General features: G+C 40.8%; 1 protein-coding gene across 15 annotated transcripts in view; it reads right to left on the bottom strand.

The window, feature by feature from the left end:
• Positions 1-25,820, bottom strand: part of TENM2 (teneurin transmembrane protein 2) — a 1,286,794-nt gene that overhangs the window by 310,800 nt on the left and 950,174 nt on the right. For 14 of the 15 annotated variants that reach the window (XM_045395034.3, XM_045395036.3, XM_005558468.5 and 11 more), the window contains one exon: positions 3,059-3,293. In XM_045395034.3, the coding sequence (XP_045250969.1) occupies positions 3,059-3,293 (235 nt within the window). Of the gene's footprint in view, positions 1-3,058; positions 3,294-21,046; positions 21,101-25,820 lie in introns of those variants that run through there. The other variant, XM_073994709.1, reaches the window with a different exon arrangement.

Raw genomic sequence — 25,820 nt, 5'->3', positions numbered from 1 at the left:
CATGCTACATGTCTTCAAACTATACTACAAGGCTACAGTAACCAAAACAGCATGGTACTGGTACCAAAACAGATATATAGACCAATAGAACAGAACAGAGGCCTCAGAAATAATGCCACACATCTACAACCATCTAATCTTTGACAAACCTGACAGAAACAAGCAATGGGGAAAGGATTCCTTGTTTAATAAATGGTGTTGGAAAAACTGGCTAGCTGTATTCAGAAAACTGACATTGGACCCCTTCCTTACACCTTATACAAAAATTAACTCAAGATGATTTAAAGACTTAAACACAAAACCTAAAACCATAAAAACCCTAGAATAAAATCTAGGAAATACCATTCAGGACATAGGCATGGGCAAAGACTTCCTGACAAAAACACAAAAAACAATGGCAAAGAAAGCCAAAATTGACAAATGGAATCTAATTAAACTGAAGAGCTTCCCCACAGCAAAAGAAACAATCATCAGAGTGAACAGGCAACCTACTGAATGGGAGAAAATTTTTGCCATCTATCCATTTGACAAAGGGCTATATCCAGAAATTTGTTAAGAAACTTAAACAAATTTACAAGAAAAAAGCAAACAACCCCATCAAAAAGTGGGTGAAGGATATGAACAGACACTTCTAAAAAGAAGACATTTATGTGGCCAATAACCATATGAAAAAAAGCTCGTGATCACTGGTCATTAGAGAAATGCAAATCAAAACCACAATGAGATACCATCTCATGCCAGTTAGAATGGCGATCATTGAAAGTCAGGAAACAACAGATGCTGGAGAGGATGTGGAGAAATAGGAACACTTTTACACTGTTGGTGGGAGTGTAAATTAGTTCAACCATTGTGGAAGACAGTGTGGTGATTCCTCAAGGATCTAGAACCAGAAATACCATTTGACCCAGCAATCCCGTTACTGGGTATATGCCCCAAAGGATTATAAATCATTCTACTATAAAGACACGTACACACATATGTTTTATTGCAGCACTATTCACAATAGCAAAGACTTGAAACCAACCCACATGCCCTCAGTGAGAGACTGGATAAAAAAAAATGTGGTCCATATACACCATGGAATACTATGCAACCACAAAAAAGGGAGTTCATGTCCTTTGCAGGGACATGGATGAAGCCAGAAACCATCATTCTCAGCAAACTAACAAAGGAACAGAAAAGCAAACAGCACATGTTCTCATTTGTAAGTGGGAGCTGAACAATAAGAACACATGGACACAGGAGGGGAACATCACACACTGGGACCTGTGAGGGGGTAGGGGGCTAGGGGAGGGAGAGCATTAGGAGATATGCCTAATGTAGATAACGGGTTGATGGGTGCAGCAAACAACCATGGTACGTGTATACCTATGTAACAAACCCACACGTTCTGCACATGTATCCCAGAACTTAAAGTATAATAAATTTTTTAAAAAGCATAATACTCGATAGGTAGTTTTTCATTCCTTGATTTGGAATGTTTTAAATATTTGAACCAAACATGCACTCCAAAACTGCACCTAACAAAATCATAATTATATTCTTAATATCATTAAATACCCAATCCATGTTTAAATTACCCCAGTTGTCTCAACGACAGATTTTTCACGTTAGTTTGGATTAACAGTCAAACTGATGTGGTTGTTATAATGTTTACTTTGTTATGTAACCATTCTTTGTGTGAGAGCCTGTGTGTGTGTGTGTGTGCATGTGCATGTTAGGTAATTTTTTGCAGAGGAAAATAATAATATGCAGCACTCTTTGTATTTTGCTTAGTGCTTCATTTTGTGTCATTTTATTTATTTCTGTACCAATTCTTTTAAACTAATGTTGAGATCAAGGATATTTATTAGCTTAGGTTCATTCTTTTAGTTTCTTTTAATAAAGCAAAAATTCTTTTTAAAAAAACCCTATAATAGTCAGAAAATAAAATTAAAATTTGGAGTGATTATAGTGACAAAGATGTATAATATATTAATTTTCAGGATCTTATAAAAAAACAAAAAATTATAGATAAGAAACAACTCCAAATGCTATGACTTTCAAAATTGCTTCCAGCTGTGTGCAGAGAATTCACCGGCCGTTATCAGAAAGATTACAGATTATTTCTGTCTTTCCTCAAACCTAAGTTATTAAAGTTTAAAATCTATTTGGGAACTTTTTGAAGGGTCAGTATGAATTAGCCCTCCTCTCTGTTCAGTCTCCATGGTTCTTCCAGGCAAGGAAACAATAGCATTTAAAACATACCAACCAAGAATGTGCCTGGGGATAGAGCAGCAAGGCTGTTTCAGAGTCTGGCCAACCCACACACAGCCTTCCCTGTCAACGACATCCCAACCCCTCCATACCCTGACTGACAGGTCTTCTTTCAGGTCACTAAGGTGTATATGGTTTTGGAGAACAGAACTGAAGGTGAAAAAAGGACAGAAGCAAAGGAAAACAAAACAAAGCCAGACCTGGAGATCATTTTCAAACTCTTCCCTCCTCAAACTCTTCCCTGCCCCTTTTTTCTTGTTTGTTTTTATACATTATTGTTTGCCCCACAGGCATCAAGCTGTTAGTGTGTACAGGAGGGATTAAAGTGAGACTGCATGTTGGATGAAATATAAATTTAAATTATACTTCTGTCAATTTGGAATCAGGGATTGTTTCTCAAGGTCTCCCCAAACACTTAATTTCAAATGAGTCTTCATTTATTACTTCAAGAAAGGCCAAATGCATAATTTATCAGCAGCTTTCAGTCAATATACCCTTATAAGCATGTTTCCCATGAGCCTTCGAGTAAAAATATGTTATGCTAATTCTATTAGTTGGGTACACAAGAGTTATCTAAGAAAGTAAACAAGCTTTAAAAGGAGACACATGTGAACAAAGAAATACCTGTCAACCTACTGCCCAGGGTCAAATTACCAAGGGAACAAGGAGGTGGTAAAGTTGTCTCATTATTTATGCCCAGAGTGTCTCTCCGACTGGAACTCTGAGACACCCAGTGGCTCTGTGTGGTGACTCAGGGGTAACGTGACACTGAGTGACACTGTGAGCTGGAGAGGGGACTTACCGGGTCTCCAGTGGCACGTTGCTGTTTAGTACCCAGCTGTCCTGAAGCTGAACGGACTCTGGTGTGGTGGCCAGGTCATTGGGCGCTGGGGCCGGGGCGTGGATCTGACTCCGCCGATTGGTCAGTGAGTTCCTGTTGAGGGAGTTGGCAGATGAGTGGTGATGGGACAGCGTGTGGTTGTGAGGGGGTGGGAGAGGGGGCCTCAGAGTCGACTGGCTGTGGTGGTTTGGAGGACCTGAAAAAAAAAGGAGAAATGACTGTCAGTGTCTGCAGATTCCAGTCTCAGGCACTCTGCAAACCTCTGGAGGAGAGTTTGAAACCAAAGTCTCCAAGCTGACAATTGCTGAAAGCCGCAAGCTAGAGCGACAGATAAGACTGCAGCAGGCATCCCAGAGTTAGTTACAAATAAATAATTGGCTTTGATTTGCATTTATCCACACACATCAAATGAAGAATAATGAGAGACTAGTTTAGCAAAACCAGGTGGATAAGGGCTGACCAGAGGAATTACTTGAAACATATTAATACTGTAATGAAAGTAACATGACATTCAAGGCTGATCACTGCCGTAGCAAGTCCCTATTCCCTTTCCAGGTAAACTAGTGCACTGTACACATTCTTTTCAAAAATTTTCTCTTTTGAAGATATTAAGAATATGGCACACTCTACGTCAGGGAGTAGCACCTTTAAATACCTGTAGGGACCAGGCAGGAGGGTGGAGTGGGCTAGCTATGGACTGAGCTGAGGTGGAGAGGCTAGGGGGCAGCCCTCACTCAGCACCAGGTCAATTTGGTCACATGGGAATGAGGGACAGAGCTCAAGGCAGCCGTAATTTCTAGTTTCTCTAGAAAAGCTGGAAATCTGGACTTGTAGATAAAATTTCCTAGTTTTTAGAAATGCTGACAACTCAAAATGAGATTTATATATATGTATGTGTGTGTACACACATATTTGTGTGTATATGTGTGTATATGTATAATATACACATATACATATAAACATCTCTCTATCTCTATCTATCTATCTATCTATCTATCTATCTATCTATCTATCTATCTATCTATCTATCTATCTATCTATCTTTTTAAATGAGAGTGAACAAAACACACCTGTGAGCCCGCTCAGCTCAGCAGGCTGCTAACTTCTCTCCTCCGAGAGATGAACCCCGAGGACTCAGTCTCTGGAGAAGGTCATGGCAGATGTTTTCAAGCCATGACCCTGACTCCAAATGGCATCCTGCGTTTTTTTAAATAACAAAATCCTCTATCTTTGCAGGAAAAACAAAGGAGAGCTTTCCCTTGGAAAAGCGATATCTACCCGCTTGTAGATATCGCTGTCTCTGACAACTCCACACAAGGTTTTCCTAGCAACCGATTCTCAATCTACAAAATGAAATATTTTAAGCATAATGAAAATGAAAGTAGTTCGCTATGCGATGAAGCCTATAATTTCGTTTTAATGGATGCTGAAACATGACTTTTAATTTGTGTCCTTTGAGAAAGTTTATTTTTTGAAGCTTCCAGTCAGGGCTGGCAGCTCACCAGGTGACTGCTGAGCCTTGTCATTTTTGGCCCCTGCCAACTTTAAAAATCCTCAGCCCCTGCTGTCCTGGCTTTAAGAAGTTGGCTCAAGTCATTTAAACAAGCAATTTGACACAAATTTCAACTACTTGTCTCCTTATGTGGCCGGGCTACATCTCCAAAAGGTGTAATCTACATTCTGGGGTTCCTGTGCCGGCTGCAGAAACATTCTGAAGAAAAGACAACATGTCAAGAAGATACTAGGTTTGGAGAGCATCCTGACCAACAAAAACAAAAGGAAACATACGGAGGAAACAGGTTCCTTGAAGTTTGCATCTCTAGGCTGAAATTACTTGGGTGTTTTTTTTTTTTTTTCTTTGTGATGTTTAGAAAAGGACAGTGACAACAAAAACCCAGTGGGAAATACCACTGTACAGTTGTATAGATTTTAAATCGTGTCCTCCAAATGAACCTGTAATTCCTATTTTACATTATGCATCAGTGACATTTTAAATATATCTTTGGGGGAGTTTCATAGCTGTAGCAGGCTATTATATTTCCTGGCATTGTTGTCTGTCTAGTAATGTATTATTACATAGTTATTTAGCATTTGTCTGTCTCATATTAGTGGAAAGAGGTGGGAAAGTGGGGGTGAAATGATGTAATAATGATCCTTCAGGGATGCTATCCAAGCCCTTCGCACACACGGTTAATGAATTCTCATGCCTTTCTTTCCCCCTCTCTCAACTCCCATCCAAGTGGTGTCATTATTCGCCATTAGTTAGGTAATTACGAGACTTGCTTCAGGAAGATGGAGTGGGTCAGTGCACAAGTGAGAACCTGCCCTCCCCAGCCCTAAGTCCTAACTTTCCATCTCCCTCTGTCCTTGCCCCTGACACTCCCTTCTCCAGACCACACACTCTTCTAAAGCACAAAGAGGCCATGTGAAGGATTTAATTCCCTAAATGAGATACCAGACCCTCCTGCTTCCTGTTGATTCACTCTGAGCTAAGTTCTCCTTGTCTACTCCAGCTTGTGTGGCCCTCGTGAGGTCCATCTGTGTTGTGCGTGGGCAGAATTCCTGCGGTTGCTTGTGTGCTTCTCTTCCCAGGGGGAAGAGAAGCTCCGACCTGGGTGCTATGTGTTGTGTTCCAAATAAAATGAATTGGGAATTTTCCAGTTAACTAGAAGAGACGTCAAGTTCTCTTTTCATTTATCCTAATGAGAAGGCATAGAGCTTCCTTGGGGAAATGGAGAAGGAAGAGTAAGGGAAGATGGAAGAATACTTAATTCTCCACTCACCCAGCCCTCCTATAAAGCAACATGATATTTCATTGCAAATAAATCAAATTATTGACAGCAACAAAAACAAAAATTATCCAGCATTCTCAGTATTGGAAGACATTCTCCTCCTAACTGTTGCTCATTTTCACCACGGCATTGATTATATTTGCTCATTTATCTATCTATCCTGAAGTCATATTTTCCAACGAGGTGCAGGAGGCAGAAGGAAAAGACAATTACAATACAGAGTGGTAAATGTGACCCCTGGGATATATACAGAGGAATGTGGGAACATCTAGAAGGGGCATTTAGTTAGAGGTTAGGAGACAAAATCTACAGAACTGGGTTCAAGAATTGAGTCTGCCACTTTCTAGTTGTGTGAACCTGGGCATGCTACCTCATTTCTTTCATTCTCAGCTTACTCATCTGCCAACTGGTGAAAACAGCAGTAACTACCCGCTAAGGTTGTTGTGAAAGTTAGAGAGGAAGGATGAATGTAAAGTGCTAAGCATGCTGCCTGATGGCTGGCAAGTCCTTGAAAACCAAGTGCAGAGAACAGTGACAGGTTCTTTCAGGGATGAAAGGATGGATAAGACATAACCGCAGCTCTCAGGGAGCCCAGATTTGAGTAGGAAAATTAAATCCAAATTTCATCTATCTAGGGCAGATGTCACAGACTGACAGCCCTCAAGCAGAATATTATCAAAAATTCAAAGCTGAGATTTTGCATAGTGTTCCAGATTTCTGACTTCTCTTGAAAGCAAAACCAAACCCCAAATAAGGAGTCTGTATCCTCTCAAAACAACTGGATAGAGCTGAATGCTGTGAAGGGTGGGGTGGCTTATCTGATTTGCCATCAACCCCAGCGATCCCTGTTCTCTTAACCTAGCTGGCTGTATGCATTTACATTTACTGACACCTAATAGTATGTTTTTGACTCCTAGTTTCACTCAGGTGCCCTGGCATTCGGTGTAAGTAACGTACCTCTAGTATGAAACACCTCTGTTACAACAAATGATCACAAGCAACTTTTTGTATTTCTCACTTTTCACTACAGTCATCCAACACACTTGCTGGGTGGGAAGGTTTTTCTGTTTCAAAAATGCAAACAATGGCTGACAACATGCCTTCTTGCTTTCCGAAAAGTCAAAATACAAGAAAAGCTCTTCTGTAAAGCAACTGATATCTTCAACCTACTCTGATGGGAGATGAATAACTCAGCTGGATGAAGGAAGCCTCATGTCCACTGTAAGTTCCATACATTTATTGGGTTCAATTAATGTGCATATTATTAAGAGCTCTTCTATTACATAAATATGAAATCACATAGTAATGCAATTTAAAGATAAGAAACTATGTAATGTAAATTCTTACACAGTATCAACCTAATCAGTATGCTATTAGTAGACAAAAGGCAACTGTCATTAATATATTACTGCTGACCTGATACTGCACCTGAGGTACCTTCAGTCCAGAACCTGGAATTTATTTTTAGGTGCTGCATGGCTTTTAGTCCTAGGAAGAAGGAATTGTCTTGTTGGCTCTTTACTAAAAACCAGGGGAGGTCTAGGTAAGGCTCCTGGAAAAGACAAGTGAATTTATAGAGAAGGTGTTTCCTGTGTGTTTAAAAATCAAGGGCTTGAATGAGCACTGCTGTTTGTCCTGCTAAAGAATTGTCTGTGCTTCTCTGCTTTTAGATTTTCTGTGGGACAGTTGCCGCCAGTTGATTTTGAGAGGGATGACAATCACATAGTCTGTCCTTCCTAAATGCCTACTGGTTGGCAGTGAAACTTGAGAAAAATGAAGCAGTGCTTCTTTGTTGAGTCACAATACCAATTCCAATGAAGTCAGATGTGGGAAGTGAAAAACCTTGGCATATCAACTTTTGTGTTGACTCCATTAGAGTTGCTCATACATCATGGGGAAACAATCAATGTCCACGTTTTAAACAACATATAAAGGGAGAATTTCCGGGGCTCTAAGGAAGAAATTGTTAATAATCGACTATTGTTGTTGCACTCTGCCTAAATAAACAGCTGGAGGACGTGTCTGCTCTAGCCAAGGGTCGACAAATAGATGGGGTGGGAAAGCAGAGACAAATTAAACCAGACTTGTCTTGCGCCATAGTCTTCACCAATTTTTCCTGGTGATTAGAAATGATGATAAAATATGTGAAAGAAAAAAAATAAAGTAAGGGCCTGCCTAGCTGCTAATAAATCACTCATTCCTGGGAATGGCGTGCCAATGGGTGGTCTTTAACATTTTCAACTCCCTCAGACCCTCAGATGACCAATTAACCACAAACTCTTTGCCTTCCTCTCCTGAACCACCTCTTGGGGCAAGTTACATCTTGATAGCAATTTAAAGATTCTAAAAGAGGAGATGGTGTTGGCAGAAACTTGGGAATCTCTGGTTGATGATAACTGGCACCAGGACATCCTGTTCAAATTTGACCTTGAATTGGCCAGAGGGAATTGGGGGTGAGGAATTTCAAGAATAACAGTGTCTGGTTAGATCTAAGGAGGACAGAGTCTATTGCAGATGTTCAGGCTAGTGATTAGCTTTGAATCTCTACTTGGCCACTGACCAGATGTGTGGCCACTGGAAAGTGATATATTTTTCTTTCTGAGTCTGTTTATTCACTTGTAAAATGGATACAGTAATTTTACTTCTCATACATGATTGTTAGGAGAATCGAATGGAAATATATTTTTAAGGAGCCTAGCACAATTCTTGGTACCTAGCAAGCTATTAATACATATTATTATGATTATTTGATGTAATTAATCATTCTGATAATAATAATGGCAGCTATAGCAACTATGACTCTGAGGAAAATGATAAGTACTTCCTAGGGCACAGTGGGCCCTACTTTTCCAAGTTCTTTGAAATGGCAGCTCTTGGAGGGGGATATTCAATGAACATGTGGCTGCAAAATCATCAACCTCTGACCTCTCCATCTTCAAATTCGGTCGGCAGGAGGGCAGAGTGACTAAGTGACATGGCCAGGAGCTATTAACAGACAGTCTCAAGAGTGTCTCTCTAAGAGCCCACACAAATAAAACTTGGGATTCAGAAATGCTCCATTTCCATAAACAAAACAGTTGATGCTGATGGTAACAAAATGATAATATTGACCATGGCTGCCATGAGTTAAGTTCTCCTTGTGTGTCGGGTACTGTGCTAAGTGTTGTACGTAAATCATTTCAATATATTCCCACTTACTCCTAGGGTACAGGTCATTTATCATGCCCATTTCACAGATCCAGTAAGTCAGGTTCAGAGGGGTTAAGTAATGCACCAAATGTCATATAGCTCAGTAAGTGGTAGAGCTGGTACATGATCCCAGGGTCTCTTCCCCTCCCAGCCATATGTAAAGGAACCCAAAGCCAGAACACAGGCACACAGGGAGGAAACAGGTCCCCTGACCTTGCTCATACATGCCTAGCAAATACAGAGGAAAACAGACTTGACTCATTTCTTTACACATTTGCTTAAATGGCAGAATCCAGTCTTGTGAGAAGCTGGAGGGAATCGCCCACCTCAAAGCTCTGCACCACCTCACGGATGCTGCTTGAATCAGGAGAAATAGGCCAGAACAGCCACACTGCAGTGCAATCTCTTTTCTATGCCTTCCCAAAGGCCATCCCCAAACTTCCTCCACTGTGCCTCATCCCTGTCTCCCCTAACCAGCGGCGTGAGGGGCGGCATGAGGAACGAGTGGCAATTAGGCCTGTCAGGGGTAGAACCAAGGGCACACTCCATCCCAGCTTGTCCTGTCCTGCTCTGACCAGAGGTACTTTGCCAACAGCCCGGGGGTGGAGGGAATAGGTCCAAATCCAGCCTCCTCTCATATTTAAAGAGATTTCCTTATTTGTCTCTAGGTATTGGGCACTTTGGACATTGAGCTTGCTTCCTCCTTCTGTCTTAACACCTACAGAATGACTTATCTCCTAAAGAATGGATTTGCATTTTTTGTTACTGACACACATACGGTATTGCTGGCTTCAGGGGGCAGGTGACTTGTCCGTAGTCTTTCTTGGATCTGGTCACTACTATCACAAGCTGCAGCTGCAGCTTTTCCACATTTCAGAGTGGAGGAGAGACAAGAAGGGGGATGAAGGAGTGAGTCAAAGTCTAGCCTCCTCCTCATCTCCCTAGTGCCTGGCTCCAGCTCCAGCCAGTGCCTCTGGCCTAGGTTACACGGTCCTGTATCAGGGGGCTGTCCTTGAAGGAAGCATCCTACTCAGCCTGAACAGAGAGCAGAGAAAGAAAGGGCTGTGCTTGCCTGTAAGGAATGATTTATAGCTCTCTTTCTTACACAAAATATATGACCTCAGAGAAAAACATTCCAAATGTATTCGCAATGACACACAGATCAACACTGCATAGCGGAACATGGGAATTACAGTCACAAGGAGCAATCATTTGCAGGCTCAGAATCCAAAGTTTTCCTCAGCTCTGCTACCTTCATAAAGGACTAGGGTCTGCAGGGACGTCTTAGATCACCTAAGTCCAATAGCTCCCATTTAATAAGCACCAACTATGTGATAAGCACTCTACATATTTCATCTTATTTAAAACTTACAGTAACCTTTAAAGCACTTTAAAGTAGATATTGCTCTCCACTTTAAAGATGAGGAGACCAAGGTGCAGGGAGGTTAAGTAATATAATTCTCTCTCCTTAGATTTTGTATTTAACTGTAATATATCTGTGCCCCCCTGGGTGCTTGCTTTGCGCACTGCTTACATTTCTTTTGAAATGCTGAGCACATGGTTTTATATTATTTTTGGACTATCCTGTGCTCTCCACGAGATCATGAGCTCCTCCATTAAAAATAGTCTGTCTCACTCGTCTGTATATCCCAGCATAAGGCTACAGTGCCTGGTATAAAACTACTGGTGATGAATGAATGAATGAATGAATGGACAAATCATGTCCCTGGGGGTTATATCCAGAGTCTCAGAGGACAGGGATCAGAGTAGATTTCTGCCTCTATCCCTTGTACATTCTAGTTGATTGCTGGAATCAATGATGCCCTCCCACTTAATTCCCTCATTCCTGTTACCTCTAAGGCTCCTTTAACAGGGAGATGGCTAGACACAGAGGGAAGGTGACTTCAAACTCCTCCATCTTTGATTGTTTTTTGGTTGTTTTTCCTGGCACTTGCTGCCTGATCACCTCTTCTGCTTTTGTAAAATAACAGTTTTACTGAGATATCATACAATCCAGCTTTTAAAAATACACATTTCAGTGTTTCTTTAGTATATTCAACAAGATAGGCAACCATCACCATTATCTAATTTTAAAACATTTTTATCACCCTCAAAGGATATACCATACCATTCAGCAGTCACGGCCCAGTCCCTTCCTCCCTCCCATAGCCTCTGGCAAATGTCAGTCTACTCTCTGTTCCCACGGATTTGCCAATCCTGGACATTTCATGGAAATGGCAATTCCCTCTGTTTATTATAACCACGACATCTGTCTGTTGCAGAGCTCCATCAGAGCCAGTCAAAGTTCAATCTCAAACGGGGCACACTGCCTAGCACTTATAAAGATCTTCCCCTGGCATCCTGAAGCATGTCCCCTGCAGGCCTTTTTTTTTTTTTTTTTTTTTTTTGGCTGAGACCCTGCTGCTGTTCATATTTTTCAGATGAAGATTGTTAGGTGATGGCATTTGAGAGCCAGTTGCACATGTGAATGTCTGAGGGAAAGCCTGGAATTTGTTCTAGTGGTCCAGGCATGGCTGTAATCACCTAGCCAGGCACAGGCAGGGACATTTGTGGGAGGGGAAAGGAGAAAGGAGAAGAGGACTCTTGAACTGGGTACCAAGTCAGTAGCTGCCCTTGGGTTAAGAGCTTAATAGTTATTGTGAATTTGGGACCATCCCACCCCAGTAGGGCACGTTCTTACACATGAGGGTCAGAAAGGGATTTTAATCGTAGGTGCCACATCATTTGACTATTGCCCCTATACTCATTCTTTGCCTTCCTAAATCATCAGGAAAGTATTACTTGAGATCAATGTCAACTCCGTTAGCTACTTTCCAAGTGACAAAGACAAAATAAAAAAGACCACTTGAAATACTTGAGAAGAACCCTTCTAAAGAGAAGATTTTATTACACAGTTACGTCTGAGCAATGCCTATTTGAGCATTTCAATAAATCTACATTACCCTAGGTATTTTGGCATCCTCTGGGAGAGGAAAGCCTATCAGTAGAAAGTAATGATTTTGGGTTTTTCAATTGCCCTAAGGATCTTGACAATACTATTAAGACCCATGCACTCCCTGTCGAGAAGTTTAGGAGTGAAATTATTAATATGCCCAGACGTTATGTTGATTGTTGTGCTGTAGCAGAAAATACTCTTTCTGTTATGTGAGCAGCATTATCACTTTCCCAGGCAGAGAATTGCATCAAAAATTTAAACTCCTCTCATTCCAGCTCATCACATAGCTTTTCAAGGTCTTATTGTAAAATAGGCTGGGCAAAATTTGGATATTTCCCTACCCATGAAAGATAATATGTTTTTCAAAGACCAGGCTATTTTTTTTTTTTTTAAAAAAAGCCAAACCTCACGGTGGAATTCTCTTCCACCAAGATGCCATTCTTTAGGTCTTTAACTAGATTTTCCTTGGGGTTTATTTCATTCTTTCTTTTTCTCTCTCTTTGAGATGTTTACAGTGCTTTTCCCCAAACACAGAAAGAGGATCAAAACAAAGATAAAATATAATTTTGATTTGAGATTGCGCCTCTGATGAACAGAATAATGGAAACAAACTCTGATCTACACCATTCATTAATACCAAGAGTGGCCGAAGCACACCAGTTAAATGGCAAGGATGGGATAAAGGTTCCTGGAGCATTTTCACTTCAAAGCTCAGCAGAATTATTTACTATCTGGGTGACCTTTTCCCAAAATCTCTCCTGGTACATGCCTTATAGGGCAAGGGAACAAAAGTTTCTCCATACTATATAAACAGAAGCCAGCTGAATGTCAGACCTTGAACTGCATCTGGTGTCATGTCAAGTGACAGTTGATGTCATGGGATGTAAAGACATATCGCTGGAGATATTTTCAGAACCCCCTTTTTGCCTTTAGAATGTACACACATACACATGCATGCACCCAGACAAGTAATTACTCAAGACAATCAAATATCTGAAGAAACATCCACTGCCTAAGATTACATGGCTCAAGTGCTGTCAGAGAGAGCGCTCTCTGGATTTTGCTCATAATTGTTTACTGGTTTCTTTCAAAGTTGTCTTGGAGTTGTCTTTACCTCCCAATTAAAATAAAGCAGACCTCCCACAGTGCTCAATACCCTTCTTATGATGCTGCATGAATGATGAGTAGAAGTGCTCCGCTGCTGAGCAGGCCAAGAGGAGAAACCCCTCATCCCCACCTTCAAGATCCCCAGGATGCCACTAACTTTTAGAAAAAACCGGGACCACTGGGAGGCCAGTGTGTGCTCAGCCCTCAGTTTTGCAGTGGGAGGAAGAGGCATTGCCGTTAGGATCACTGGGTCCCACGGTGCTCCACTGGAAAAAAGGTTTCTTTCTAGCAAGGGTTCAGGGTGCCATTTCCAGGGCCTTTTCAGTCTTGAAAACATTGATTTCTCCAGTTTTGCCTGGAGGACTTCTGAAGTTAGACAACCAAAGTTTTGAGGTACTTAACCTCTGTATCCTCATCTGTAAAAGGTGGTTAAGAACAGTTCCTACTTGGTAAAGAGAGTTACATGAGATACTATGTTTAAAGTGCTCAGAAAATGCATTACAAATAGGAGGCCATCAGGAAATGTCAGCATTTATTTTCCCCAGAATAGGCTAATTATTTATTTATTTGTTTTTGAGATGGGAGTCTCACTCTGTCACCCAGGCTGGAGTGCAGTGGCACCATCTCGGCTCACTGCAACCTCTGCTTCCCAGGTTCAAGCGATTCTCCTGCCTCAGCCTCCTAAGTAGCTGAGACTACAGGTATGTGCCACCACATCTGGCTAATTTTTGTATTTTTAGTAGAGATGGGGTTTCCCCATGTTGGCCAGGCTGGTCTCAAACTCCTGACCTCAGGTGATCCTTTTGCCTTGACCTCCCAAAGTGCTGGGATTATAGGTGTGAGCCACTGTGCCTAGCCTATTTTTTGAGGTGGTGGAGACAGGAGTGACATAGACCCTGTGATTTAGATTTTTGTGTGTGTTGTTTTTAAGAGGCAGGGTCTTGCTCTCAGGCTGGAGTGCAGTGGTACAATCATGGCTCACTGTAACCTCGAATTCCTGGGCTCAAGCAATCTTCCTGTCTAAGTCTTCCAAGTAGCTGGGACTACAGGCCCACACTACTATGCCTGGCTAATTTTTTCTTTTTATTGGTAGAGATGGGATTTTGTTATGTTGCCCAGGCTGGTCTTGAACTCCTGACCCCAAGCAGTCCTCCCACCTTGGCCTCCCAGAGTACTGGGAATACAGGTTTGAGTCACTACACACAGCCAAGATTATTATTTCAATGACTTGAAAAACTTTCTGTTGCCAGATACTTTTAAGGTAAATAGCACCTTTAAGAATAAGGGACCTTTTTCCTACTGAGTTATAATAACTCCAGGCCTTACAGGATATCAAAACAATCAGTGCACTTATTTTTCACATTTGCAGTTTAAATACACTGAAATAAAACTATCCAATGGTGGACAATGTGAAGTGCCTTATAGTAGCTTTTTTCCTTTGATAAATTCTCTTGTTCTTCTATTAATTAGCACAAGGAAGACCTGTGTTTCCTTGAGTTCTGGTAGTCCTGGTAAGCATCAGCCCCCATTTTGCATGAAAAACCTTATAATAAAATCAAGGTTTTCAAGTTTCTTCGGCTCATTTATGAGATATGCAGGTTGCTCTATCATTGCAATCCACTGTTGAACAATTCACTGACGTCCTGAGTTGTTCATCACATTTAGATGGTTTAAGTCATGAATTAGCAATTTGTTTCTCAGGGCTTCTTGGGTTACTGAAACATTCTAGTATTTATCATCTCAAATGGGATCATTCTTAATCCCATAATGTAGAGAGGGAGTCATCTCTCACGTGAAATAATCAGATTTGGCGGAGAAAATAATTTCCATTTCTAACACTGCCTATCTGACACTTTAATAGTGTAGTCTGGAAAGGCTTCTCGATAAGATGATATTTGATCAGAGACCTGAAGGAAATAGAGAGAGAGCCATTCCAGTGTCTGGGGGAACAATGTTTCAGGCAGAGGGAAAAGCAAGAACAAAGGCATTTTAAATCTGGGACTTGTGTGGTGTATAGGAATTGCCCAGAATATCAGCCTAGGTTCGTCTCTTTCCTGCAGATTTAAGTCTAGTCCTTGAAGAAAATATTGCAAGAAATAAGAAAGACACTGATCTGGATCCTCACTGGCCTCTGCCTGATTTGGAACTGGCTGAGCAGGCTTCTGTTTGAGGCTCTTTGCATTTGCTGTACCCTTGGCCTGGAGATACAGATAATTGAGTAGCTCACACCTTCCATGTCTGCAGGTCTCAGCTCAAATGTCATCTTTTAAGACCTGCCTTCCAAGACAGCATCAGTCATCTTATCCTCCTTCCATTGCTTTCTTTTTCTCTAAAGCACATATTGGCACCCATTTTTAAAAAACTCATTTGTCTTTCTGCAGCAGAAAGTAAGTACCTTGAAGGCAAAGATGCTATTTTATTCTCTGTTGAATCCCTGACTCTTGGAGTACTTGGTAGACACAATAGATGGTTGTTGAATGAATGACTGAATTAATTAATTAATTATTGACAAATATGGCAAGAACAAAGAAATTGGAGAAATATTCCAAATTCCATCAGAAATGAAAGTATGTCCAAGTATACCGTGGTATCATTTGAGACAAATCTCAAAAGCTTGAACTTAATCAAAGTTCAAGAAGAAAAATTATCATGAGCTTCCTTGCCAAAACACAGCTCTATCTCATGCAAACTGTAGTAATTTTTTCTCTTCCTACAGCAATCCAAACACGACAACAAATGCCTTACCAGCAGAAATCCCCATGGAACTAATGGGAGCAGAGGCCTCCCACACACCCCAAGTGGGAATAGTCACATTTCACTTCCAAACTCTGACTAACAGGATCTCCTGTGGCTCTTTCTGCCACCTGAAAACGTTCACTTTTCATCACAAATCTGCTGTGTTAAAGAATCTTTGCTAAAGGCTTCTGACTCAACAGGGTGGGGTGAATCCTGATTCATCTGCGTAGTTGGTGATACAGAAAGGAACTCAGCGTGGCACAGAAAGAGGATGACTTGCTAAGAGTTTGCAAATCAAAAACAAGATATTTGGAATTCTGCTTCTTTCAGGAAGGCTTTTTGGGTTGGATCAGACGAAATCCAATGGCTTCCTCAACCTACGCTGACAAGTATGATGTTTTATGGTTGCTGCGTTCTAGGGCTGACACTGGAGCTAACATCAACACATTATATATTGAAAGACTTTGTTTGTTAATTTTTAGCCCACTAAATTGTTATAAGCTTCTCTGATTTATACATGGTGAAATAGAACTTGGATAGAGTTTCCATTCAACGGATTTTTTTTTTTTTTTTTTTTTTTGTATCACAGGGGTCCCCAGCCCCTGGGCCACAGGCCAGTACAGGAACCGGGCAGCATAGTAGGAGGTGAGCAGAGGGTGAGCAAGCATTACCGCCTGAGCTCCGCCTCATGTCACATCAGTGGCAGCATTAGATTCTCATAGGAGTGTGAACCCTACTGTGAACTACACACATGAACGTTCTAGGTTGCGTGCTCCTTATGAGGATCTAACTCATGTCTGATGATCTGAAGTGGAACAGTTTCATCCTGAAACCATCCCCCTCTTCTGTGGAAAATTTGTCTTCCATGAAACTGGTTCCCGGTGCCAAAAAGGTTGAGGACTGCTGTTGTATAGAACCTAGAAAAGCCATATGCAGGGAGTTACTTGAGAAAGTCTTTTATATTCTCTGAGAGAAATCCAAAGAAGTGACAGTTTTCTCCACAAGATTCCTTTTGCCTTCTGTCCAATTAAATTCCTTACACAAGAACAGTGACACATTAGCCAAGCTCACTTATGACAAACAATTCTTGTTTTTTTGAGACAGAGTCTTGCTGTCTTGCTCTGTCACCCAGGCTGGAGTGCAGTGGCACAATCTCAGCTCACTGCAACCTCCGCCTCCCAGGTTCAAGCAATTCTCCTGTCTCAGCCTCCCGAGTAGCTGGGACTACAGGTGCATGCCACCACACCGGGCTAATTTTTGTATTTTCAGTAGAGACGGGGTTTCACCATGTTAGCCAGGATGGTCTGGGTCTCCTGACCTCATGATCCACCTACCTTGGCCTCAATTCTTAATCATTGATTTGTTCGTTCATTCATTCCTTTATTCATGTCTTCATTTGTTCACATGTTCCTTCATTCAGCAATTAATGACTGGGCACCTACCCTGGGTCAGAGGGCTTTTGGAGATATAGAGTTCCTGGCCTTGAGGAAGGTAAAGAAAGAGACATGTCCTGTGCTGACCTGTTGGATAAGACACAAATACTTCACCTTAACTCTTTTGTTCCCTTGTGGTTTTTAACCACTAAAATACTTTACTTTTCCATGTATGTTGTTTTCATGTTTCAGCTCATGTATAAAACTTTATAGAGGCCATTATGACACACTGCTTTGACAATGTTTCACAGATGCATATTGTTAAACTCTACATCAACGCCTTTCCCCTCTCCTCACCCCAGCCTTATCTCCCAAGGCTAAGTCACTATTCTGTTGGGTCTACACATATGCACATCCCAGGTGTGGGATGTACAGGTTTTTTGCTAACACACCATTTAAAGGATGCATCATGGCACACAGAGCAATTCACAAGAATGTTAATTATTACCTATGGAGAGGAATTGTAACATTTTGATTCATTTGTGTTTTCAACTGAATGTGGTATTTATCAACTGTCTTTTGTGTTTAATTCTAGATAATAGAGCACGGCAAATTGGAGTCTTCAATTAAGCACACGGAATACATGTGCTGTATTGCTTTCTCTGCAAGTTTCAGAGTCAGAATTCCTGCACTGGGTTCTGAGTTGCTGAGTGGAGACTATGATGGAGAGCAGTAGAGACACGTGACTTTCAGGGTACTCTTTACACGTATGAAATGGAGCAAGATGTCTAGATTTATGAAGGAAAAGTGAAAGAGGAGGATAGGAAGATATGTCACCTCCTGGGTTTCCTCCAATCATCCAGTCCTCACCTCTCTGTGTGTCTTTGAACACTCTGAGCACCATCATGCCAGTTCCATGGATGAAACAAATACTCATTGCTCAGCATTTTTCTAATGAAAACACATGCAGTCTGACTGGAAGGAGAAACCACAAACAGAATTGGAAAAAGCAGGCAGGCGAACTTTGCTTTTTTTTTTTTTTCCGTTAACCAACAGAAAATGTAAGGGCTTTCATTAGGGAATTAAAAAAATGACTTATAGAAGACTTATAGAATTAACCAGAAGCAGCTCATGATAAAATATGTATCATGCTAGAAATACACGTTTTACTTTTCATGAAAGCTAAACACATTGCCATGATGGGAACTCTCACACATTGTTGGTGGGGATGCAAAATGAGATAACCCCTCTGGAAAACAGTCTGCCAGTTTCCCATGATATTACACTTACCATACGCCCTAATAATCCCAAGTCTAGGTATTTACCCTAGAGAAATGCAAACTTAATGTTCAACCCAAAATCTGCACATGAAAATTTGTAGTGGCTTTATTTCTCATCAATAAAAACTGAGAACAACCAGATGTCCTACAGCAAGTAAATGAATAAACAAAGTATAGTAATTCATGTAGTACAAAGTATAATTCATGGAGTACTATGCAGCAAAGGCAGGCATGACTAGAGTTAATAACAAAGTATTGTGTTGTTGAAAATTGCTGAGCGAGTAGATTTTAAATGTTCTCACTACAAAGAACTGAAAAGTATGTGAGGTAATGAATATGTTAATTAGCTTGATTTAGCCATTCCACAATGTACTTATAACAAAACGTCGTGGTGTATACCATATATATATATACACACAAGTTTTATTTGTCTGTTAAAGAAATTAATTAAAGAAAAGGATGGACTATCGATACACACAATCACTTGGATACATCGCAAAGGTACCATGCTGAATGAAAGAAATTAGTTGCAAAAGGTATAATTTCATTTATATGACATCTTCACAAGACAAAACTATAGTGACAAGGACAGATTGGTGACTAGGAGAGACCGAGATGGGGTTGGGGTGTGTAAGTAACTACGAAAGGAGAACATGGGACATTTTTGAGGTGAAAGGGCTGTCTTGGGTTCCTGCGGTTGTGACAGTTCCAGAAATCTATATTTGTGTTAAAATCTACAGAACTATACACAGTGAAGCCAATTTTACTGTATGTTAACTTAAAAAATATAATACAACAATAAAATTAAACGTCACGCTGAATGCTAAGAATAGGACAGACTTGCTTCGACGGATGGAGGAAAGACTTGCTTAAGGGCAGGAGCCGTTTCAGGCAGAGACATCGAGGCTACTCTGTAACAAAAAAGGGAGCACAGCAGCCTGAAAACTTGGCAAATCTGTTTCCAAAATATTTGTCTTGTCCTTAAAATAAAAAGCACACTGGAAAACACAAAAACGGAATCAACCTCTGAGTAAAAGTCCTATTGGCATATCGTTAATCGTTTGTGTATTTACATTCATTTAAATATTGTTTGCTAAAGCTCATGTGATCTATTGCAAGCTGTTTAAGAAACTATACTGTGTAAAAAGGAGAATGAATGGTTTCACTGCACAAAGCTGTCGGCTTCTCTACTGACACTCAGCACAATCCATAACCTTGTTGAGACATTAACAGGACTACATTACTCATCACAATAAGATTATTAGTTGATGGGAAACAAATTACAGAGCTTCCCAATCTGCTCTACTTCCTGACTGCATACAAGGTGATTTTTCATGAATGGAAATTGCTACCCAGGAAGAGAAACTTGTTTGTCTTAGGAAATTTCCAATAGTAGAAGGGGTCCATTCTAGGAACAAATAGTGCAAAGTGGTAAAAGAAAGAAAAAGTTTAAAAATTATTTAGCTAGAAGCCTAAGGGTGCTCACAGCTCGGCAACATATTGGGTAGAGATACAGAACATGAGCTGGGGAAATGGAAAAAAATCATACCTGTTTTGTTTAATGCGATGGCACAGCTCTGCATGTTGCCATGGATTTATTGGAAAAGCACCTTTAGGAATGGAGGGGATGCCAAATACAGTGCTGGCAATTTATGGAGACATCTAAAATGACTTGGTCTGTTCTAGTCCCTGTGTCATGAATGCCAGCAACTAGCAGAGGCTTTCTCATCTTTTAGTTCTCAGATCCTCCTGGAGTACCTTCCTGGACCACTCTCTTCCCCTGCAGGTAGAACCAACTTCTCTCCTTCACCACCTCCAGGAACCACGTACAGATGCTATTTTCCCACCCACCACTCTCGTTCATTACTCTCATTATCCTTTTGCACAAGGGACTGAGCCCCAAGTCCGAGGTCTGTTACATGACTGAAGGGGAGCTGCAGTAACGGTTCATTAGATCACAGTTTCCAATAGCAACAGCTTAACCTGGCGAAACAGGTGTGGTGTAATTAGCATAGCTGTCTGTACAGCTTTGGCACCTGTGACCCACATCAGTCCTGTCCATCAGCTTCTAGGGGTTTCCTAAATGATGGGGCTGGGAACTCACAGAAAGGAGAGGGATGTGCAGACAAATGGCACTGCCTAGGCTCACAATAGGAACTTTGGCTCACAAAAGCTTGTCCCAGGAAGTAGACTAGGACAACATGTGAGAAGTGTGAGAATCCTAACAAGAGTGTCATCAGCACTGACAGATAATTCATGATACTCCATTGCACTAACGGCTCTTTTCACTCCTCCGTTTCTCTCTCGGTTTGTAGAGCAGTACCTTGTCCTACTGCTGTCTAGCTTTCTGGGGAACACTCTTGCCCTGGCTCTGTCCTTGTCCCCTGAGGTGTTCTGACCTTTCCCGCTTGCAGTCATGAGGGCACAACTAAAATGCCACCTACTGTTTTGTTTCCCACCCCCTTTCTTTGCTTCTAGTCTCAGAGAAAGTCAATAAAAGCCATCATTCTGCCTACCTGGACGACTCAAGGGCAGTGCAGCCTGCACACCCGTCCTGCCGAACGCGTACTAAGCTAAGCCTCCTCCGTCGCACTGGTCCCTGCTAGCTGCCCGTGATGCTGAGCACACACATGCCAGGCCCTGGAAGGCTGCCCTGAATGGGCTGGAGCCGAGTTTCCTTGTGGGAAGACAGGAAGGTTTGAGCGATATAGGCATGCCCTGAGTCAGACAGGCGGGGTGCTATCTTTGTCTTCCCTCCCAGGGATCACACTGCCAGTCTGGTTAATACCCAAAGGCTCTCGACATGTCTCATTGCTCCAGCCAAACTCCCTCGTCCCAATTTCTTCCTCTGAAGCAGCTTTCATCGTGTTACATCAGTGGCTAGGCTTGACATCGGTACTTGTTTTCCAGGGGAAAACAGACCCTTTCAAGTACTTGCTTTTAAAGATGACGACAAATGGGGATGTCTACACTCCTACCAGGTTACGTTTTGGCCATAAGATGAGGTATGGTCTGAAGCCAAAACAATTTTAAAGAAAATGCTGGGAGAGGAAATTGGAATCTTTCCCCTTCTAGGAGGAGGGATGTCTGGCTTTCTGAGTTAAATGCATTTGTTCCACCCTGTTACGATGCTGCTTTCTCTGATAGTTTAGGGATAAAACAATTAATGCGATACGGTGCTGGAAATTCAAAACATTTGAAAGTTTATAATAGGATCTGATGTAATATTATGTGGGCAGGTTTTACTCTTCTACAAAGCGGCCTTTCTCAGCCTAACCAAAGAAAGGTCCAGGGTAATGTGTGTTCTGGGAGAATCAGTCCCAGTTTAACCTGATTTCTAAAATTGGTTTGATGATTCCAGATCAAGTACTACCTCCTAAAAGGTGTAATCCTAGACGTTTTCACCATATTCACATTTATACTTTTCTGTCATCTCCTTTAGCACATTGTGTGTGTCAAATTCGTTTTCACACTTATTAACAATATTGATGATAATGATAATAATAACAATTGCTAACTTTTTGTTAGAACTTTTACTACCTGCCAGCTTTTGTTTTAAGAACTTTACATAGGTAATGGCATTTAATCATCACAGTGACCATATTGGGGTGGAAGGAGATACCCATTATACAGATCAGGAGGCTGAGGTTTAGAAAGGGTAAGTAACTTGCCTCAGGTAGGAAGTGATTGTCAGCCCAGGCCATCCCATCCCTGGCTCCTCACTCTAGTTGGTCCTGGGTCATGAATGCGCCTTTTTTCACAATTTGTTCATAAATGAATTAGTCTAAATGCATGAACTTCCCAGACAAACCCATCTCACTGTCTTCAAGCACTTGATATTTTTATTTTAACCATGCTGTGTGGATATAATAATTCAAAATTGGAAGCTAAATTTGGCTGCATTTTTAAAGAGAGCATAATGAGCATAATTCAACATTTAATTGATGACTGAAAACCTATTAAGAGAAAACATATTGTACTATGCAGTCATATAGCTGCGTATTTCCTTTTGATTTATTTTGTCTCCATCCTTGAGGTCACGCTGTCAATCTTTGGGTTGTTTCTGGGACTGCTACTCACAACATCACACATCCCTTACCATTTTTGCTCTTCATCTCTGAAGTTCTTGTTTTTTTTTTTTAAATAAACTTTTAAAAGTCATGTGTTAACAAAGAACAAACAAACACCTAGCTGAAGGTCTAACTAAGTATAGAGCAAATGCCTTCTAAAAGCCATTTTGAGAACTTACAGGGCAGTTTCTGAAACTAATTTCTTTACTTGGGGTTATTGTCCAGAAAGTCAAAGTTGTCAAGGGCCTGTCAAGAACACTGACTGTGTTCTGAATTGTTTCTGCACATGACATTGTTTTCTCAGGTGGAATATAAAATTGGAAGGTGGAGATCACCTTATATTTGAAAAATGAAATCTTGCCACTGCTTAGGCTGAGGCTGCAAAGATATGAACCTTCTTTCCAGGAGTCTAGAGTTTAGCTCTTTTCAACACAATGTGTAGGCTGCTATGGTTGGTGGGGAAGACAGGAGACACTTGGTTTGGTTTTGGGGTTGGCAAATGATGGTCACGGACCACATTCAGCCCCCGAGCTAAGAATGTTTCATACATTTTTGAAGGATTGTGAAAAAGAAGAGTACGTGATAGAGACCATGTACAGCTCACAAAGTGAAGCCTGAAATATTTTCTATCTAGATCTTCACAGGAAAAAAAAAATGCTGACTCTTGGCCTAGTGGATGAGGGAAGGCTTCCTGGAGGAAAAGGTACATGCACTACCTCATTATTAATTCAACAGGGTCTCCTTCAGTCTTACACACATATGTATGTATGTTTATTATATTTAATATGTATGGTTGAATGAATGAAAGATGAAACAAACAGGCATAATTGGTAGGGTCAATTAGTGTTGACCATGGACAATGATTCGACCCTACTAATTATGCCTGTTTATTTCATTGTTCATTCAAACATACATATACATACAATGAACATACATACGCATGTGTGTAAGATGGAAAAAGACCCTGATGAATTAATAACGAGACCGCTACTGTGAGCAAATACAGACTGTGAATCAGTACATTCACTTTAGCTCGTTGAAGACACAACTGAGAAGAAAAGCCACAGGACAAGAAACAACCACCTTTCCTTTCGCAGGTCCCACGTTACATCCACTCACCATTAGTCTGTATGGGACTGAGACCTTCATGATGGAATTGCAGTAAGAGGCGTGGTGCTAAGCAGCCAACAAATGATGCCCCGCAGAAGTTAACACTCTCTCCCCCTCCTCCATCTGCAGTCAGACTCCCGACTTACAACTGTTCACCTAGGCAGCTCAATATGGACCTCGGTGAAATCAGCAAACATATCTTTTTTCTTCTCTGGTGTTTTATATCTCACCTACCACTTGGGCTTTATTGAAACAGAAATGTCACACTGCTATCTTTAGAACACTCATAGAGTTTGAGCTAAGAACACTGTAGCTAGTACCCTACACAAGAAAGTGAGGGGATGCAGATTCCATCTCGGAAACAGCAGAAGTAGACACAGTTTCAAAACAGCTATTAATCTGTAATAAGGGAAAAGGCATAAGGGCTCCAGATCTTCCTTCCAACTCCCATCAAAACCAAAGTTAAATAATCCAGCTATTTCTGAAGCAATTAGCAGTATATATTATTTCCCAACACTCATGAACGAAATCATTTTGAAAACCAGTGCTCTTGACACGTTTCGCTATAAAATCAATTACTTTTAAAGGCAAGAAGCTCATTCTCCACCCGGGGAACATATGATACACCACCTGCCTGCTCCAAGAGATGCTTCTTGTTTTTTTTTAAATGGGTTTATGGGGTTGGGGTGCTCTCTCTTCTTGTATTGTCTGCACATTTCAGCAATAAGGAATTTCAAACCTATCCCAATATTCTACAACTATTATATGGCCCAATTTGCAGGCATTTTGAGTCTACACCATCAGGAGACTTTTTATCTTCTGTTACGAATTAGGGTTTCCCAACCCGATATGATCTTAATTATCAGAAGTGCATTCTCACCCAAGTTCAATCTCTGACATCATAATAAAGTACAGTAGCTCCATTTCTGATGAGAAAAAGCTGATTCAGGGTGATACTGTATATATCTGTTTGCATAGCAGGAATCAGGCCTGAATTTGTTTTCCTAGAGATTTTTCATGGATAATATTTTCATTTTCATCAAAGGCAAGCAATTTAAAAGTTCCTTTTGCTGTTGACAATCTCTATAGTTGGAAACTTGGGATGATTACAAATGGCAATGCTTTTCAGGGACAAAGGGTGTTATCTTATTTCCAGAGCTTATAGCATAAGGCATGGTCAGAATGGTGCTGCATTAGTTTGCGATCTTCTGTTTTTTTGCAAGAATCAAAGGCAAATAACTCCTCTTGGCTAAAGTTGGCACTGACAAAGTTGTAAACCTTATGCAACTGTATGGTGTGCATATATTGCTTGATAAGTGTTTTAAATTGGCCATTTTCTATCAGAGCAAAAACAATAACTCTTTTGGGGCTAGTTTAAATGTCATTTAATGCATTTTCAGTTTAATTCAATTAATGGCACCATGAAAAGAAATCATGCTTTGTTTTAGAAAAAAATCTCTCTTCTCTAGAAAGGATTCATTCACTGTCAGAAATTGGCTAAGGATTAAAAAATTTCTACAGCCTGGACAATGTAGCGAGACTTTGTCTCTACAAAAATAAAAATAAAATGAAAAATTAGCTAACATAGTGGCATGCACCTGTAGTCCCAGCTACTCAGGAGGCTGAGGTGGGAGGATCACTTGAGCCCTGGAGGTCAATGCTACAGTGAGCTATGGTTAAGCCATTGCACTCCAGCCTGGGCAACAGGGTGAGACCCTGTCTCTAACAAATAAATAAATAAATAAATAAATAAATAAATAAATAAATAAAATAAATAAATAAACAAATAAAATTCTAAGAAAAGCTCAGCTAATTTAAATTAAACCATAAGTCAATTGTCAACAGACACTAAAAATGCCTTTTTAAAAAAGATTCTTCATTGATTCTTCACATAGTATCACTAACTTATTTGTTCCTACAGCAAAATGAAACATTTATGTCTAAGCATCCCTAAGCACCTTGATAAAAAAAAAAATAAGTGTTAAGAAATCTGTATTTGTGAGGATGTGTCTCAGGCCATGTCACGACCACCATTCAAATTACCTCTAAAAAAGCCCCCTCTATCTGAGATAGGCCAAACTCAATTGATCTTTTTACGTCTCTGGTCTGC

This window comes from Macaca fascicularis, chromosome 6, assembly GCF_037993035.2.
Source record: "Macaca fascicularis isolate 582-1 chromosome 6, T2T-MFA8v1.1".
Taxonomy (NCBI): domain Eukaryota; kingdom Metazoa; phylum Chordata; class Mammalia; order Primates; family Cercopithecidae; genus Macaca; species Macaca fascicularis.
Note: the sequence above shows the minus strand (reverse complement) of the source record. Positions and strands in the feature narration are given on the sequence as shown.